At 32.6% G+C, this 19665-nt stretch overlaps 1 protein-coding gene across 1 annotated transcript in view; it reads right to left on the bottom strand.

Moving 5' to 3' along the window:
* Positions 1–1488: 1488 nt before the first annotated feature.
* LOC134727340 (uncharacterized) overlaps positions 1489–19665 on the bottom strand; it is a 38552-nt gene continuing 20375 nt past the window's right edge. Inside the window, exons 5-9 of the mRNA XM_063591718.1 lie at positions 13593–13886; positions 12496–12690; positions 9187–9297; positions 6070–6465; positions 1489–6038 (exon numbers count right to left, since the gene is read on the bottom strand). Of these exons, the coding sequence (XP_063447788.1) occupies positions 2797–6038; positions 6070–6465; positions 9187–9297; positions 12496–12690; positions 13593–13886 (4238 nt within the window). The 3' untranslated portion in view covers positions 1489–2796. The remainder of the gene's footprint in view (positions 6039–6069; positions 6466–9186; positions 9298–12495; positions 12691–13592; positions 13887–19665) is intronic.

The following is a 19665-nucleotide window of genomic DNA, read 5'->3' as shown; positions in this document are numbered from 1 at the left end:
AGTTTCATCAAGTTGGATCTTATCATGAAAGATTGAATGGATTTGCAATTTTGATTTTTTTTTCACATTTTCGCTGTTTCCATGGTAACGGCAGCCATTTTATAGTTCCAAAGTTGCACTGCAACTCTAAAGTCAGTGGCCTTGTTATGGTGAACTATCATTAAGATTGGTTCCATTGGGTCTGAGAAAACTGCCGTACAAAAGTAGGTTGAAGAAAAATAATAATATGAATAGGGAAAAAGAAACAGAGGAAAAGCAATATCTCACCCGACATTGTCGATCGGGTGACATAATAATAAGAAAATAAGAAACGTAGAATAACAATACGTCACCCCAACTCCGTTGAGGGTGCCATAACTAGATTTGTAATTGCTAGCAATAACGGATGACACCCTTCTCTCGTTGCCAGGATACAGCAGCAATTTTGAAAATTACAAAGTCAAAGACCGGATATATACACATGCCATTTAACATTTTTGTAAAGTTTTAGAAATATTTGAGCATTTTGCAAATTTTGAAAATTTTCGCATTTTACCAGTTTCCATGGTAACGCCGGCCATCTTGGTGGTGCCAACCCTTATTTGCAAATCTGCACATGGTGGTAACCATTATTGTAAAGTTCCATTAGGATTGGTCCATACAGTTCCGAGAAATCGCCTGGACAAAAAAGTGGAAGAAAAATAATAGGAAAAAAAATAGGAAAAAAAAAAGTAGAATAACAATATGTCACTCAAACTCCGTTTAGGGTGCCATAATAATAGGGAAAAGAAACAGAGGAATAGCAATATGTCACCCGACATTGTAGATCGGGTGACATAAAAAAGAATCGAACAACTAGATTTGTAAAGGTGTTGAAGAATAATTATAATAATAAGAAAAAAGAAACGAACAATAACAAGATGTCACCCCAACTCCGTTGAGGGTGCCATAAAAAGAAACGTAGAATAACAATACGTCACCCCAACTCCGTTGAAGGTGCCATAATAACAATATGTAAAAAAACAATACCACGTCTTTCCATGGGAAAGTGAAGATACCTAACTAGTACAAATTTGCACTATTATAGACGTGTCCAGGGTCAGGAACGAGCTTGTTAACCTGGTACATTTATGTACAATTATTTACGCTTCAAGGCACCAACCTGTTCTTTATTACAGTTAGTAATATTATCTATTATATCTAATATATACGAGATAGCGATCTCGAATATCTACGTAACGTACATTGGTATTATGTCTGCGGTCGACTTATGGCAATCTACTCTGAGCAAGGATTCTTTCCTGCTTATATACACCAATGGTAGCTTAACAATTCAACAAGGAGGCTACGGTGTTCTACAAAAAAAGCTTTGTTACTCGAATTAAAGCTTCCTTTGTAACACCCCTTCCCATTTGAACTGACCCAAGAATAACCTCCGAAACATCTTTTTCTTTTTTATGTTTATTTAAGTATATACAAATACATAAAATAAGGCTTCTACTGAACTGAGCTTCTATGTTAACATTTGTGGATATAAATAGAAAACACAGAATGGACATGTCTTAATTATAGGAAAATGCCTCAAGGATATTCTAAGAATCATTAACGGACTTTAATCATACAAACAAACATTACTTTTTAGTTAATGTGACAAAGTTTGATTGATATTTTAGGAGGTTACGTTATATATGTATTGTTCGTGTAGCTCAATCTTTAGTCTTTTATGTTGTGTTTGGTGTACTGTTGTTTGTCTTTTGATATTATTTTTTCTGCCATGGAGTTGTTAGTTTATTTTCGACTTTTGTGTTTGAATGTGCGTTTGTTATGTGTCTTTCGGCTTTCTTTTGAATTATCATTTACTGATTAAGATACTTTCAATGCAATTGATGTAGAAAACAAAAAACGACAATTTTCTATCTACTAGTAGTTAAAAAACCTTTCTAGATATTAGCAATGTTTATATACGTATTTAACACCAAATCTTGCAAAAGCATGTCAGCTTCCGTCGGAGATTATTTAAACGGATACACAATTCCAAACATGCAATTTAAATTTTATTGTTATAGAGAAAAATAAACAATTGCAATCAATCAGAATTCGAACAATAAAAAATCAAATAAAACTTCCACCAATAAGGTTCTATTTTTATATAAAAATATAAAGATTCAGTAGAAAATGTCAGTTTCAATGGCTTTATGATGTATAAATATGAATGTTAAGCAAAAGTCAAAATCTAGAACGTCCAACTAACCTATGACCTATTCCTTAATTTCAAGATCATAAACATAGGACACCAAATCAAAAGACCCTAGGTCTGTAATATGTATGGTTCATAAGTAATATCACTTTATGCATAATTCTAAATATTAGAGGGGCGAAAACACCCATTTATTGTCTAACCACCCTTTAAACCTAAATTTATAAGATACGGCATGTTGCATTTAACAATTTAGTAAAAGTAACGTGTCGATATCTTATAAGATTAATGAAAATAGTGAAAAAAAACAAAAATCAAAATTTGGAATATGACCTTGTCCTTTGACCTTGACCTAACTTTCATTTTTTGGACCAAGGATCTTAAATCAAAAGTCCCCAGGTCTCTATCACTTATGGTTTACTAGTTAGAAATGCATATCACTTATATCATATACAAATGGGGGGATAACTCTCATATGGAGTCTCCGGATAGCTTCGGTCAAAATAAATCAAATCATCCTGATGATGTAACAAACAATTTGGTAAAATAAATTTGTCGGTTTCTTATACGGTTGCGACGTATAAGAAATAACAAGAAAAACAGTGTTCGGGGAGATAACTTCAAATATGATCCTTCCTTTTCAAGGAGTGGTCTTCAAGTATTTGTAAGTTCTTCTCATTACCTCCCTTACTAGCAGTTGTTGGGGAATTTGCATCTTTTCCGCTAGTCCTGAATTTTGTTTTTTTAATTTCTGTATCGAATATTTGTCTTCCAGGAAAAGAAGGGATAAAATGAGGATGTCTAATATCAGTAACCTGGCTAATGTCACATCCACTGTTCATAATCAACTGTACTATCTTTTCCTTCTCCCCCATATAAGCAACTCTCAGAGGTGTCTCACCCCTACCACTAGCCTGGTTAACGTCACCTCCTTCGTCTATTAGTAACTGTACAATCTTCTCATTACCTCCCCAACAAGCAGCGGTCAGAGGTGTCTCACCCCTACCCCTAGACTGGTTAACGTCACCTCCTTCGTCTATCAGTAACTGTACCACCTTCTCATTACCTCCCCAACAAGCAGCGGTTAGAGGTGTCTCACCCCTACCACTAGACTGGTTAACGTCACCTCCTTTGTCTATTAGTAACTGTACCATCTTCTCATTACCTCCCCAACAAGCAGCGGTCAGAGATGTCTCACCCCTACCACTAGACTGGTTAACGTCACCTCCTTCGTCTATAAGTAACTGTACCATCTTCTCATTACCTCTCCGACAGGCAGCGGTCAGAGGTGTCTCACCCTTACCATTAGCCTGGTTAACGTCACTTCCTTTGTCTATAAGTAACTGTACCATCTTGTCATCTCCTCCTATACAAGCAGCTGTCAGAGGTGTCTCACCCATACCATAAGCCTGGTTAACATAACCTCCTTTGTCTATAAGTAACTGTACTATCTTCTCATTTCCACCCATACAAGCAGCTGTCAGGGGTGTCTCACCCTTACCATTAGCCTGGTTAACATCACCTCCTTTGTCTATAAGTAACTGTACTATCTTCTCATTTCTTCCCAGACAAGCAGCGGTTAGAGGTGTATACCCTTTACCACCGACCTGGTGAACTTCACCTCTTTTGTCGATAAGTGTTTGATCATTTCCTTCCTGGCAAGCAGATATTAAATGTGTCTCATCCATACCATGAGCCTGGTTAACATCACATCCTCTGTCCATAAGTAACTGTACTATCATCTCATTTCCTCCAAAACAAGCAGCTGTCAGAGGTGAGATCATGTTACTTGCCGTCTTAATGTCACATCCGTTGACTATAAGTAACTGTAATATATTCTCATAACCTCCCAGACAAGCAGTTGTCAGAGGTGTCCAACCCATACCACTAGCCTGGTTTACATCACATCCTTTGTTTATGAGTAACTGTACTATCTTCTCATTTGCTACCTCACAAGCAGCTGTCAAGGGTGTCTCACCCAGTTCATCAGCCTGGTTAACATCGCATCCTATATCCACAAGTAATTTTACTATCTTCTCATTCCCTCTTTGACAAGCGACTGTCAGAGGTGTTTTGCCCAGACCACTAGCTTGGTTAAAATCACATTCTTTGTCTATAAGTAACTGTACTATCTTTTCGTTTTCCCCCTTACAAGCAGCTGTCAGAGGTGTCTCATCCATACCACTTGCCTTGTTAACATCACACCCTCTGTCAATAAGTAACTGTACTATCTTCTCGTGTCTTTCCATACACGAAGCTACCAGAGGTGTTTGTTTTCTCCCGTCAGCCTGATTAACATCACATCCTCGGTCTATAAGTAATTTTACTATCTTTTCATCACCTCCCCAACAAGCAGCTGTCAGAGGTGTGTCAACCATACCACTAGCCATGTTAACATCACATCCTCTGTCTATAAGTATTTGTACTATCTTCTCATTTCTTTCCTTACACGCAGCTGTCAGAGGCGTATCTCCGATACCACTAGCCATGTTAACATCACATCCTTTGTCAATAAGTAACTGTACTATCTTCTCATTTCTTTCCTTACACGCAGCTGTCAGAGGCGTATCTCCGATACCACTAGCCATGTTAACATCACATCCTTTGTCAATAAGTAACTGTACTATCTTCTCATTTCTTTCCTTACACGCAGCTGTCAGAGATGTCTCACCAATACCACTAGTCATGTTAACATCGTATCCTTTGTCAATAAGTAACTGTACTATCTTCTCATTACCGCCCCGACAAGCAGCTGTCAGAGGTGTTTCACTCATACTATAAGCCTTGATAACATCCCATCCTTTATCCATAAGTAAAAGTACTATCTTCTCATGTCCTCCTCTACATGCAGCTGCTAGGGGTGTATCAAATAAAAACTCGTTATTTTGATTAATGTCTTTGGAAATAAAGTATTGGACTAAATCATAATATCCTCGTAAGCACGATATTATTAAAGGTTCTTTTGCCAAATTATCTTTGTGAAAAGTGCATGCATAATTTTCATTTTCATTTCTTTTTAAAACATCAACATTTGTTCTATGTCTAAACTGATGTTGCAAGTTTTGTCTAGGACATATTTGATCAACAAGCAACTTGTAGTCATTTGACTTTAAAACATTCAGAAACAAAGCCCTATATTTTTCATGTTTCATCTGTGAATTACAAAAGCATTGATTCAGTTTTCCAAGTTGTACATCTTTTTTTATTCTTTCAAAGTAGTCCTTTTCATACCTCTTTGGTATTAATATAGTGAATTTACTATGTTGTTCATTAATAGATTCTAGTTGTGTCCGTTCATTGAAAACTCTGATGTCTGAAAAACGCAATATATATCTGACCATTGTGTCATTGTTACCAAAATAATAACATATAAAATCTAAGAGTTGGTCGTGTATAATCCTATAATCGTTTCCTATTTTCAAGAAGTAAATTCCAATAGAGCTGTCCAAGACTGTTTTTATTTTTCTTCTAGAGGTGCTCCGATTTATTCCGAAGATTTCAAACATGTCTTCAAAAACACATTTGTTTTTTATATTATTTTCGTTATAGCTTTCAAATAAAGACCCTTCCATAATGCCATTATAAATAACACATAGAAATAATGAGTAATATTTGAATGGATCAATTGATTTTAACTTTATCCATTCATTTTGGTATGTTTCGTAAGGACGTTTAAAAAAATCAGTCAAGTTGAAATGTTTATTTTTGGAATAAAGAAAGGACATCAGAGGGGTAAACTCTTCTTTTTGATTTTTCAACACCTGAATACTATTTTCATTTAAATACTTCGTACTAATAATTAGTTTATCCTCCCTTGAATATTCTGCAGACAAATTAATGATATTTGGTTTGAAAACAGTACATGATTTATGGCACATTTCATCACGGTAAATATCGAATCGGCATGACGCCACTATTTTTTGCGTTTCCCCTTTTCAACATATGGTTTAGATTGTTTCCATTGTTTATCATATATTCAATATCAACCAAACTTGCAGAAGTCCGTCCAAAAATATCATCCACGACAAAAGTCATCCTCGTGTTTTTGATATGATAATTATAATTATATATGTCCTGAATTCCTGAACACGGAATTATTATATCATTCATGTTGGTTTGTAGTTTAAGAGCAATATGGTGCATTAACATACTCTTTCCAATACCAGGTTCACCTACTATTAAGACAGAATGTTCTGATTCAAGGATCTCTGCAATCACTTTCACAACAGGTGTTTCAACAAACATACCGTCTTGTTCTTTCCATAACTCTATATCGGAATTGCAAAAATCTGAAAAAAACAGATTTAAATTAGTATCAAAATCAACTTTATTGACATGTCTTTTCATACTTTACGTTCATTTCAATTACAACTACAACCATATATTTTAGTTTCTTATTATTAAATAAATTGGGCTTTGGTGGCTCATTGGCCTGTATAGATCATCTTAACATTCAAATGGGGAATTTGATTTTCGTATACAGACACAATAAAACGAGTTTAAACATTTCTAGTTAGTGCAAGGTATAACCTTTATGTCACAGAATTGAAGAGTTTGTATGGTAGATTTATCTAAATTCAGTTTGAAGTCGATAGCAAACACCTTGACATCGTAAGTGTGTATTGACCACAAGTCGATATTGAAAAAGAACTTCTTCTGACAAAATAAATATAACCTTCAAAAGTCACCTAATTCGATAATGCTTGATGGTTTCAATCAATCATTATCCACATTGAATACGGTTTTAAAACACTTCGAAGACAAAGCTTTGAAATTGCATTATAAATCATTAAAAAAAAGAAAAATCACAAAAAAAACTGAACTCCGAGGAAAATTCAAAACGGAAACTCTTTAATCAAATGGCAAAATCAAAAGCTCAAAAACATCAAACGAATGGATAGCAACTATCATATTCCTGAAGCGTACGAGTATTCGATTAGCAATTGTGCATTGATCATGAGTTGGCATTCCTATGACATACAATAGAAATTAGAAACTCAAGTAATACCTTACGATGTAGAGCTGAAAAAATTTTAATAGAAAATTAGTTAGTGGAGATTTTAAATATTGCAGAAAATAATTTTAATTATCATATAAATGAATATGAAGAAATGTGTAAAATCATACAAGTGTCCGGTAAACAGGAAGTTGTCAAGTGATCAATCTAAAAACGCATCACACGGTATAGCTTACTTAGATAAACCCTCAAACCAAATTTCAGAAATCCTTGTATTGTAGTTCCTGAGAAAAATGCGACGAAAAATATTCATGGGACGGACGGACTGACTGACGGACTGACGGACTGACGGAAGGACAGACATAGGTAAAACAGTATACACCCCCCCCCCCCCCCCCTTTTTAAGGCGGGGGTATAATAAACACAATAAAATGTAACGTTTTTTTAAATAAATTACGTGCTAATTTGTCAATAGTTTTTGACAGGGTGTTTTGCTCTTTGTTATGTTACAACAGGTGAACCCTACAGTTATTTTAAGGCGAGAAAGTACACAACAATTTTACCGTTTTCTGGCACACGTTGATGATGTTACTCTCAAGGTTATATATTAAAAGTCAATATATGAAACATTCGAAGTAAAGCTTCTGGTTTTAAAATTAACAAACAAAAGTTAGAAATTATGTGTAAAGTTTCAGGTTTAATTTTTAAAAATAATATTGATAAAATTACATGTATAAATATTTGGGATTTGCATAGGAAAATATTTGGGTTTATTGGAATTGGAATTTAATTTATAACCAAGAGGGCAAAAGCATATTTTTGCTTTTCGTCTAAGAGTTTTAACGTGACATGGGCATTTAACAATTATGACATCGTTTATTATATCAAGATACCATCACTCATTAACAGTATGTACAATACTGGAAAAGTTTAGAATAAAATCAATGATATAAAATGTATTTAGCATACTAGTTCTCATTTGGTAAAATACAAACAAATAATGTTGACTAAACTGGAAGGTGGTTTGAATTTCACTGAATTCAGCTCGTCAGATTCAGTTTTTTATCGTTATTAAATTTTAGTTTGGATGAGAGCAATAAAATAGTCAATCAAAATAATCGCACGATCCATGCACATTATGCAGTTAACAATAATTAAGTTCAAACTTAAATTAATTGTCCAGCATATAAATGAAAACCCAAAGTTTTACAAAAATTAATATGATAGTCAAAGCATTGTTTTACAGATAAATAAAAACAATCTGGTAGTGTTCATATCATAGGTATTTGTTACATATTTATAAACGGTTTTCTTTCAGAAGATGTAATTGCTTGCCAAGTACAGGACACATTTCCAGATTAAAAAAGTCGAACTTTTATAAATGAAAACGGATGAATTTAACATGCAATACCACAACTATGGAAAACGAAGAGATAAATTATGACAATGTATTCAACTCCTGTTTAATGGTCGGATCAAATATAACAACATTCATGAAATCTACTACAAGAATTTAATAAATACTACGACAACAACTTTTTACAGAAGATGATTAAATTGAATCTTCGACAAATGTGAATTTCGGCTTTAATTTGTCAATTCCGAAATTCTTAACATAGTAATAGCAAGATTTTATATCGAATGTACTACATTTGGAGTCTGACGTCCGTGAACTTTGAACTCTTTGAATTCATATTTGAGAACCACGTAAAAGGATCAATATATTAATCTGTTATTTTTCTCTACTGTTGAAAAGGTAAATACCAGTCAATTTTTAATATCGCACATATTATCAGCCCTCGGGCAATATCAACCCTCGAGCCATGCGGCTCTTGGGCTGATATTGAAGCTTGGGCTGATTATACGTGCGATATGAAAAATGCCATGTAATAAAAAGCAGGTACTAGTATGTTTTTGATAACGGTTTTACGACTGATGTATCAGACATGTAATGAATGGAATAGGTTAAACAAAATCAGTGGTTTTACTTATCCTTTTGTCACCATACACTATGTTCGTATAAAAAAAGCGACTGACTATATAAAACAATTACCTTTACCAGATGTCCCTGGGACTATTTTACCCAAGTTTTCAAATTCCACAGATTTATCTATAATCGGACTCGACCTGCTTGTGTCCGTACGAAGTGTCTCTTCTGGATTGTCTACAACATTTACAATATATTCGAGAAATATGTATAAAGAATATTCTGGTGATGAAAAACAAGTTTTATACAAATGAAACAGATTTCTGCAGGACAATAAGGACCCTGAGCCACTATTTGTATTTGTTTTGTAAATATTTATGAAACCAATTCTCCCTATTCGAATTTTAACCAATTTTGATAGTGAATGTTCCTTCAATAACTACAAAATAAAGATTTCCGTATATAATAAAACTGAGAATGGAAATGGGGTATGTATCAAATGCAAGGGGAAGTTCTTTCTCCAATTTTATTTTCTTTCTATGTGAATGATTTTGAAAATGAATTTATTGCTAATGGCAATTGTGCCTTAGAGTTTCAAGATTATTTTTTGTTAATGTATGCTGATGACATGATTTTGATGTCTGAAACAGTAGAAGGTTTACAGGAAATGTTGAATACTTTGTCAATTTACACAAAAAAAAGTGGGCTTGTCTGTTAATACAAAAAAATACAAAAATTGTTGTTTTCAGGAAGGGTGGAATTGTACGGCCTAATGAGACATGGGTCTATAACGGTCAAACAATGGATATTGTGGAACAATTTTGGTATTTAGGTGTATTAATACCGTATAATTGTAAATTTCTTAATACACAGACACATTGTGCAGAACAAGGTAGAAAAGCTATTTTCAGTATGCGAAGAACTACATCATCATTATGTTTAAATGTATTTACAATGCTAAGTCTTTTTGATACTTATGTTAGTAGCATAATAATGTATGGGTGTGAAATATGGGGAGTACACAAATCTCCTATGATAGAAAAGGTCCATTTGGACTACTGCAAAATGTCATTGGGTGTCAAAAGAACGACCTCAAATGTGATGGTCTATTTTGAATTAGGTAGATTTCCACTGCAGTATGAGCGTAATTATAGAATGCTTAAGTTTTGGTTCAAAATTTTAAATAGTGACAATTGTATATTAAGGTCTTGTTATAAAGAACTTGTGTTAAATTGTTCAAAATGAATAAATTGGGCAAAGTATGTAAAAAGATTGATATATAGTCTTGGTATGAATAATTTGTGGATTAATCAGTGGTTGTCAAATGTAGACAGCTCATATTTACCTTTGATAAAACAGCGTTTGTTTGATCAAGCTAACCAAGAGTTACAATTTTTATTAGATTCTTCTTCAAAGTGTAGATTATATAAGTATGTTGTAACAAATGTAGTTTTGCAATTTTATTTACAGAAATGCATTCCTGTACTTTTTCGTAAATGTATAACAAGAATTCGTTTGTCTTCACATAATCTTTGTATTGAAACTGGACGTTATGTTGGTACTAATAGAAATGAAAGAAATTGTATTTTTTGTGATTTAGGAGTAATAGAGGACGAATTTCATTTTATTGTTCAATGTAAAAGATATACTGATTTGCGAAAACAAATATATAAAAAAATATTACTGGTCTAGGCCATCAACTTTTAAATTAACAGAATCATTATCAGGTGAAAACACAAAACAGCTTTGTAACTTGGGAAAGTATATACATTTCTCTTTTAAATTAAGAAACAGTTTATTGTAATAAAAGATATTTTGTATTGATGAAACTTCTGGCGTCATCTATTGTTTATTATGCATATTGTTTATATTGTTTGTAATACAGTCAGGATCCTACTTTGTCAGAATTATCTCCCCATTACGCCAGTTCATTTTCACAATCGTAAAAATGGAAGCCATTGTAGCGATGACGCGCTACCAAATTTGCTCTTGGAAACCGATAAATTTATCCACATTGCACCAATACGATCCTTATATGTCAGTTATATTTTAAAAGACAAATGTATCAATTAGCTAATGAGCATCAGTTAATGATCTTGTCTACATTGATTCAACTTAAAACTATTGTCTGATCGGTTGTCAGGTGGAATTTTCGAAAAATCATAAACATTTAAAAAAAATCTAATTAAATATTTCGTGGAAGGGCAGACTATATATTTTTAGTGGTTGAAGACAATAAACCCTAGTTATCACACACAAAAAATTAGAATTTTTCGAAGATATGCATTTTCATCATCCAACTTGTAAGACTGTCGTCAAGTACTTTCAGTAAAAAATAGCTATTCGAACACACCTTCCCTGTTTTTGTGACTCATTAGATAGGTATTTCACTTGACCCATATATTTCATCTTTTTGTACTGTTATTTTTTTGTGTTATAAAGTCAACATGTTGCTATAATATATAAAAATGATAGAATCTGAAGCGAGACGATGTATGAAATATTCTTACTTTGAACGATATCAAGACAAAATACTCTCCTCAAAAACGCCCTTACATAAAAAGGTGCACTCGATTTTCTCTTTTCGATACAATTGTTACCTATTTTTTGGAATTTTTTCTTCAGTCACATAATGGAAGGGGAGACACGAAAATTACTGAACTAATAGATTGATATCTTTTCCGTCCGTGGTAATTTTTTCCAAAAAATCGGAGGTTATGCATTTTTGTCATCCAACTTGAAAGATACCCATGTCGTCGACTTGATATCTAATTGTTCTGCTTAACTATGCACTAGATAAATTGAAAACTTATGCAAATGGTGTTTTTGAAATAAAACACCTCGTAATTTAGAAGAAAATTGCAGTTTTGTTTGTTTCTTTTAACTTTAAAAAAAATTGTCACTATAGTAAACAATACAGTAAACATTTATCGCCTTCTCTAATAGAGAGCTTCGATTCTTTTGTTCTATTTCAACCTGGATTCCGACTGAATATGCCATATGTATACACTGTATATGTACTTGATTATACTGTAAGGCTCAAAGTTAATAAAGAATTTGATCTATCATAAATTTTAGTAGTAAACTTTCCGTTAATGATATAGATATTAAGATTGAGGAAAGGGCAGTGGTCATTGTTAGTATTAACTTTATTTCAAGTAAGTTCAACAGGATACATTTCTTTAGTATACATTAGGAAAAATGTTAATCCATATAACGTAACTATGATTTCGTTAATTTAACATATTTTACAAAAAAAAAGTATATAACCACCAGTTTTTCAATCACAATGAGAGAGCATTTACCCGGAATTATTATTTTACAGAATTTGAAGAAAAAACTTTCGTCAAACATTTAGGCCACCCAGCTGAGTATACAAGTTTTTCTTGCATGGTCATGATCAAACAAAAAAGCAAACATTGTAAATATGTTTACCTGATTGTCCAGAATCTACTATGGCTATCACTTCTCCGATAAAACCTTTCCCATTCAGGTTTTTGATTGTTCGCTGCATACATGCATTTATTTCTGATTCAAATTGTTCATCCGTTTCAAAAACATCCATGTCTACATTGAACTGTAACCTTAAAGACTTTGCCACAGATGGGTTCAAGTCTAATTCCATGTTGCCTTTAAAAAGATGCATATTAGATTAACTAATGTGTAAGTATCAACTGAAATACTACATAAGAATTTTCCGTTTTGAATTTTATTTGGAGTTCTGTATTTTTGTTATATTTCTTTTATGATATAATAGAGTTGTTATCAATTTGAAGGAGAAAACTATCATAAGAATGATAGAAAAACAAAAACCAAAAAAAAAACATCATAGCTACTAACTGTGCATGTTGTAGCAAATAGCGCACAGAACAAGATGTTTTTAACTGAGTACTTACATAACCTGTGAGAAACGATGTTTAATGGATTTTTTCACTTTGTAATAGCAAGCTCAAAAATATTGAATCATTTGTAGAAATCACGAAAGATGTATAAAATGTACATATGTTTTCTTCTTGATAAAGGGTATTACATATTTGAAAAAGCTTCGGTTCTCGAATGCTTTATTCATTTTTGTTTAAACAACTGCTAACCACATCACAACGATTTAAGGATGACGAAAATCTTCCCTGTCTTTAAAGGTCAACCTCATATTTGTTATCGTACTGTCACTGTCTATAATATTTCTTTTTCTGACTCCACCTGAGTACAACTGGTGATAATTATGTAGACGCCATGCGTCAATCATCAATAATACACTACTATGGATTCATTTATTTTTCTTGATACCAATTTTGTGGGTTGCGGAAAACTTCCATTTTCGTGGATATTGGATTTGGTGGTATAACACCTCAAAGAAAATTTGTAATTCGTTTAATATCTTATTTCGTGTTATACCTGTACCCGCAAAGTCTACGAATAATAATGCGTTCACAGGTATGAGGTTGACAATATACACACAGAGTTGAAATAAAATTCTGTTTTTTTGTTAGAAAAAATGTTTTGGAATAGCACAAGTTTACAAGTTAATTTACCTTCTACAAGAAAAATTACAGCATCTAACCATTGAAATGAAGATATTTGTAATCTTCCTGTATTAAGAATTCTTTTCATAAAGGATGTTAATTCTTTTTGAAGACTTGTGTCTGTTATCAGAGCATCTGCGTCAATGTCTGAATGGATAATTATACTTCCTGTAATAGCGGCACTGAACTTAATCTTAAGGTCACCCTCATTCACTTCATCCTTGAATTCGTTTAATATCTTTGCTCTCGTTTCAGTGTCATCCACATTTGGTAATTCTATATCTATGGCAATCGTTCCTTTTCCTACAATTTGAATAAAACAAATTAACAGCAAAGCGAAAAATATAGCACATTTTGCTTAGGCACTAATTTCATCTGAATATAAAAAAAATGAAAAATAGGTTAAATTGCTCATGAGACAACTCTCCACCAAATAACAAATGACATAGAAGTTTCCACATTTAGGTCACAATACGGTCTTTAAGGAGGCTCGAGGGTATAATATAAAAATTTCAGAAAAAAATTAAACATTTGTTTTCCATTACAAATTTTATTTGTTACCTTTTGTAGTTGTTACTATATCATATGGTACAAAAATCATTCAAAACAATCAATTTGTGTTGGCCCCAGATGACTTTTAAAATGTATACATCATTGAAAAAGTTCCAAATTATCTCCCTTTGGTGGAAAAAATGCCATTTTTTGGCTATAAAATTGAAATATCTTTTTCAACTCATCGGTGACCTATATTTTTTAATATAATTTACATATAAGCTGTACTTAAACTAAATTATTGTAAAATTTGAGCGATTTCTGTAATAAATTTCTTTTTTATTTCGATGTTAACTTTATTTCTCTTATTACTTCAACAGAAAAAAAAACTTTTACAAAAATGTATGCTTCTTTCGAAGGCAGATTGTGAGCGCAAATGAACGGTGACCCCACTTTTTTATTTTATCTTTCTATTAACTTTAAGATAAAGTTCATTTATAGAAAAATATAGAGAAATCCTATATAAATGATTTAGACCCGCGAACCCCCTTAACAATAAAGAAAAACATATCACACATTCAGCTATAAAAGACCAATAAAAGACAAATGTTAAAAAGTTTAAATGAGAAAGACAACGGCCTGATCTATGGCATACAACCTTGAACAAAATACAAATATGAAGCAAGTTGAAACTTATTCTTATTTTCGTTCTGATCGTACACTTATTTTTCTTTTTGTTTTGCCAACATGACAAGTTGTTATTAAAAAAAATCATGAACAATTAAGCCTACAAACAAAACAAAAATCCATTGCTCTAAGTAAATTTTCATCTTGTACTCCTGCACAATAAACCTTGGGGAGCAGACAAATTCAGATGAAGTGAAGCTACCCATTGTGAGTGTAACCTACACATAGACCTAGAAGAATCCTTAGAATGAGAAATGGTATGCCAATATAAAAGCTGTGAATGGTTTTTACAAAGGACAGAATGGACACAAACATCTGGTTGTATGCCATCAATGACGACCAACTTGAAGCAACCGGTATCGCGCATCGCCTGAATTCTTAAGACTTTTGACATACGAGATAAACCTGAAAAACTACTCTCTATCAACATGTTGGTTTTGAAACTCCTTACGGCTAAATTGCTAATGGTAAGCAAATCACCTATTATCGATGTCAGGAACAGCTAATTGTTTACAGAAGTGTAATGATAAGCTATACAACTACGGTGATAAATGGAGGCTCCAAATAAGTATAAAGAAAACTAAGTCAAACGAATTTAAACACACAAGGAAGATCAAATTGAGAAAGGAAATGGGGAATTATCAAAGAGACAACAAGAGTCAGACTTTACTGACAAAACAGTATTACTGCTAGCTGCTGAAATGGGTAAGTATAATATTGGGAATGGAAATGGGGAATGTGCTAAGAGACAACAACCCGACCAGAGAAAAAAAAAAACAGAAGGGCACAAACAGGTTTCTAATGTAACGAGAAATTCCCGCACCCGGAGGCGTCCATCAGCTGGCCCCTTAACAAATATATACTTGTTCAGTGATAATGAAAGCCATACTAATTTTCAAATTGTACACAAGAAACTAAAATTAAAATAAGACAAGACTAACAAAGACCAGAGGCTCCTGACTTGAAACAGGCGCAAAAATGGGGCGAAGTTAAAAAGACTTGTATGAAAATGTATCTAATGTTGATAAATTACCTGTTGAAAGGGCTAAGAATTACACATGTGTAGACATTTATAGAATGCAAGTGAAAGCTTTACAGAGGCTAGAGAAGATTAATTTTAGATAAACGGTGTTCAAAAACTTTATTTTTAGTAAAAAATGATTTCAACTTATAAAAACCTAAAATAAACACACTTACGATAAAGATCAAATACGCCAGTTCATTTAATTGCCCATTCAGATATATCAATGATGTTCTTTACAGTAACAATTCAAAACTTTTCTGATTGGGTTTCATCAATATATCCCCCAGAACTAGAAAAGAACAACAGACACGGCTTCCTCAGCCCTGTTTTTATCTTATACCTCGAAAACATTTCAGTACTAGAATCTATGACAAACTAGACGATTTTAATTTTGAAGTTTCCTCCACCTAAGAAGCAATGTACCAATTTCACCTGAATATGGGATGTAAACATTTTCCAACTTATTCGTTATTCAAGAGCATGCAGAAACTACTCAGACTTTGTAAAATGTCACAATTGTCTGAGTAGAAAGTTGATAAACCAAGGGTATGTCGAAGAACCTCTCGTCTTTGTTGTTAAACATCCCGTATCACTATCTTAACAAATAACACTCAATGTTCTGGAGTGTATCGATTCCGGGTACTGATTTTTTCTATCATCTTAATAACGTTTTTAAGTATTCTTTTATTTATATTTATGAATATTACTGTTACTGTTCAGTCTGTTTTTGGTTGTATCTATTTCACATGGTTCTGTACAATATTTCTCCATCATTCTGTTATTGTTCTGTGATACATTTTGATTTCATCTTTCAATATTGCTATATTAATTTGCTTTGTCTATTTGTCTGTTTTGTGTTTTTTTTGGGTTTTTTTTACCTTTGACATGACTATATACTTAAACCTCTTACATAGTAACTTTAAATGTATCAAATATGGGGTTCAAGGGTTCATTTTAGTTCCCCTTCTGTTTGTTTTATTCATAAATGGCATGACTTTAAAAGCCACTCATAACAGCCGTTGATATGTATGATGATGATACAATACTCCATGCATATGGAACAAAAAAGGAAGAGATAGAAAGAACACTAAATCACGATGCCAACACCATATTTAATTGGTGTCTGAACAACAATAGGATGGTTATAAATCCCTTTAATACTACTTCTATGTTGATTGGAACAAATAAGAAACGGACTTTGCGAGGGAATGATATGAATATATCTATTCAAGATAGATAACCCAATCACACCCGTTGAAATACAGAAACTTTTGGGTGTGTATATTGTCAAAAATGTGGAATGGTAATTTCAAATTGACCATGTACATGTATGTAAAAACTTCTCGAATCGCATTTCTATCTAGAATAATGCATAAATTCTGCTCAAATTTGATTTTTTTTGCTTAATATGGGAAAATAACTATGAGGATGGATATAAAAAAAATCTTAAAATGCAGAAAAGAGCTGCAAGGATTATACTTGAAGCACCAATACTAACACCTAGTATACATTTATTTAAAATGGTTGAATTTAAAAACTAAAATTTCATATCATAAACGTATTCATGTTCATACAATTCTTAACGATAAAGCACCTGATTACTTAAAGGAACACTGTTGTCCAATTGTTAACCTACATAAGAGAAGTCGAAGGTCATCTGCAAATAATAATTTAGCTGGTGTACGACAGAACACAAATTCAATGAAGAAATATTTTGCATATAGCTCATCAGTACTTTGGAATAAACTACTAAATGAAATAAAAACTTTTAAACAAAAATATGTTGATTTCTTGACTATAAATGATTTATAACAACTTACTCAAATATTTTAATTATTTGTATTCATGTATATATATTTATATTAAGATCTATTTGGTTACATCTTGTGATCAATTGTATTTGGCAATCGCCAATGGCAGTCAGCAGGGTTAAAGAACATCAAATGCGTTTTGTTTAAATATACTTTTTCACTTTTTTGGGGAAAATGTTGTTTGTGCTGTTTTTAGACCCTTCTACAACGAAATTTGTTTTACATGCGCACGTATAAAAATTGCAATTTTTATCCAACGCAATCATAAGTTTGAACGTAGTTTTCAATTTAGACTCGTTTATATTTTTTTCGTTTGGGCTTGTATCATATTTTCCCTTCCGGTTTATATGATCCGTTCATCCTATATTGACTCTTAAAATTCAAGATTATCTAAAAATGAGGGTACTTTTTCTAAAAATGAGGGTACTTTTTCTAACATCACTGAAGAGACATTTATTGTCGAAATCCGGATCTGATGTACTAAAAAAATATTGACACCGTATGTTTGTGGCATAGAACATCGTGGCCACAAGTTAAAATTTATTTTCTGTTTTGTATTAAATTTATATTAAGATCTATTTTGTTACATCTTGTGATTAATTTTATTTGGCAATCGCCAATGGCAGTCAGCAGGGTTTAAGAACATCAGTTGTTCGACCTGTTAGTCAAATGCGTTTTGTTTAAATATACTCTTCAACTTTTTTGGTCTTTTGGAAAATGTTGATTGTGCTGTTTTTAGACCCTTCTACAACGAAATTTGTTTTACATGCACACGTATAAAAATTGCGATTTATATCCAACGCAATCATAAGTTTAAACGTAGTTTTCAATTTGGACTCGTATATATGAATGAATGATTTATCATAGTGCAACCTGTATATATACAATAGATACATATCAATACAATATTACATTACAGCCAGCCAAATAGGCTTACAATGCACTGACAAATTAAAGTTTAAAATTTTGAAAATAGATAACACATAGTTTTGGACGAATGTCGAAATTATAAGAAAATTCAACAGTTCAAGTAAAATAGTTAAATAATTTCTCTTCTGATACGATCACAGTCCAAGATAAAGTTCGCTATACTTTTGTTGTTGTTAGATAACAGTCCATTTACGGTAGCATTTGGAGGAAGTTCATTTATGCGTAGAGGATAAGCAGGATCTGGTGATATTGAAGTAAATAGTTTATTTCTCAAAACATAGTAACGATCACAGTATAGGATGCAGTGTTGCTCATCTTTAATGGATACAGAACTGCACATTTTACATACTCGTTGTTCGATTTGAATGTTTCTATAGCGTCCTCGCTCGACTGCTAGTGGGAAAGTACCACAGCGAGTTCTAGCGATTGCAGATCATTGTGTCCGTGTTAAATGCATTTGTACGTATGGTTCGGTATAAAATTCGGTTTTTAAATGTTTATATGTCCTCGACTTTGGCATATTATATATATATATTAATTTATTTTTCTCTTTTTCTACTGACAATGCATAGTTAGCATGAATATAGCATTTACATAATATGTTAAAAACTGTAAGCTTTGTAATATTTGTACTGTTTGTTCTTCGTGAGGGCCTCAAGGAAGATTAGCAAAAACTTATTAAGTTACCTACTTCAGATAAAGTCATTACTTACTTACTTACTTACTTACTTACTTACTTACTTACTTACTTACTTACTTACTTACTTACTTACTAACTTACTTACTTACTTACTTACTTACTTACTTAACATTCTGTTATTGTTCTAATATTTTTTGTATTGTAAGATTTCATTTTTGCTTATATGCTTTGTCTATTTGCATTTTTGTGTTTCTTTAATACATTCTGCCATTGTGTCATTGTGTTATTAATCGAATGTTTGTTTACACATCTGTTTGTTTTTATAGTGATTAAGATCAAAACACAATGTTCACTGCTGTACCCCTATTTTTCTTGATAGAGGGGTACTGCTTACAAGGAAGCTATTAAACCAAGAGTTCCAAATGGTAAAGTTGAAATCATCCCTTCGTAAATTTTACGGACGCCATCACGAGTTGGTTGACCGTTATGGAATTACCG

Source organism: Mytilus trossulus, chromosome 8, assembly GCF_036588685.1.
Source record: "Mytilus trossulus isolate FHL-02 chromosome 8, PNRI_Mtr1.1.1.hap1, whole genome shotgun sequence".
Lineage (NCBI taxonomy): Eukaryota > Metazoa > Mollusca > Bivalvia > Mytilida > Mytilidae > Mytilus > Mytilus trossulus.
This window is presented reverse-complemented; position numbering and strand designations above follow the sequence as displayed.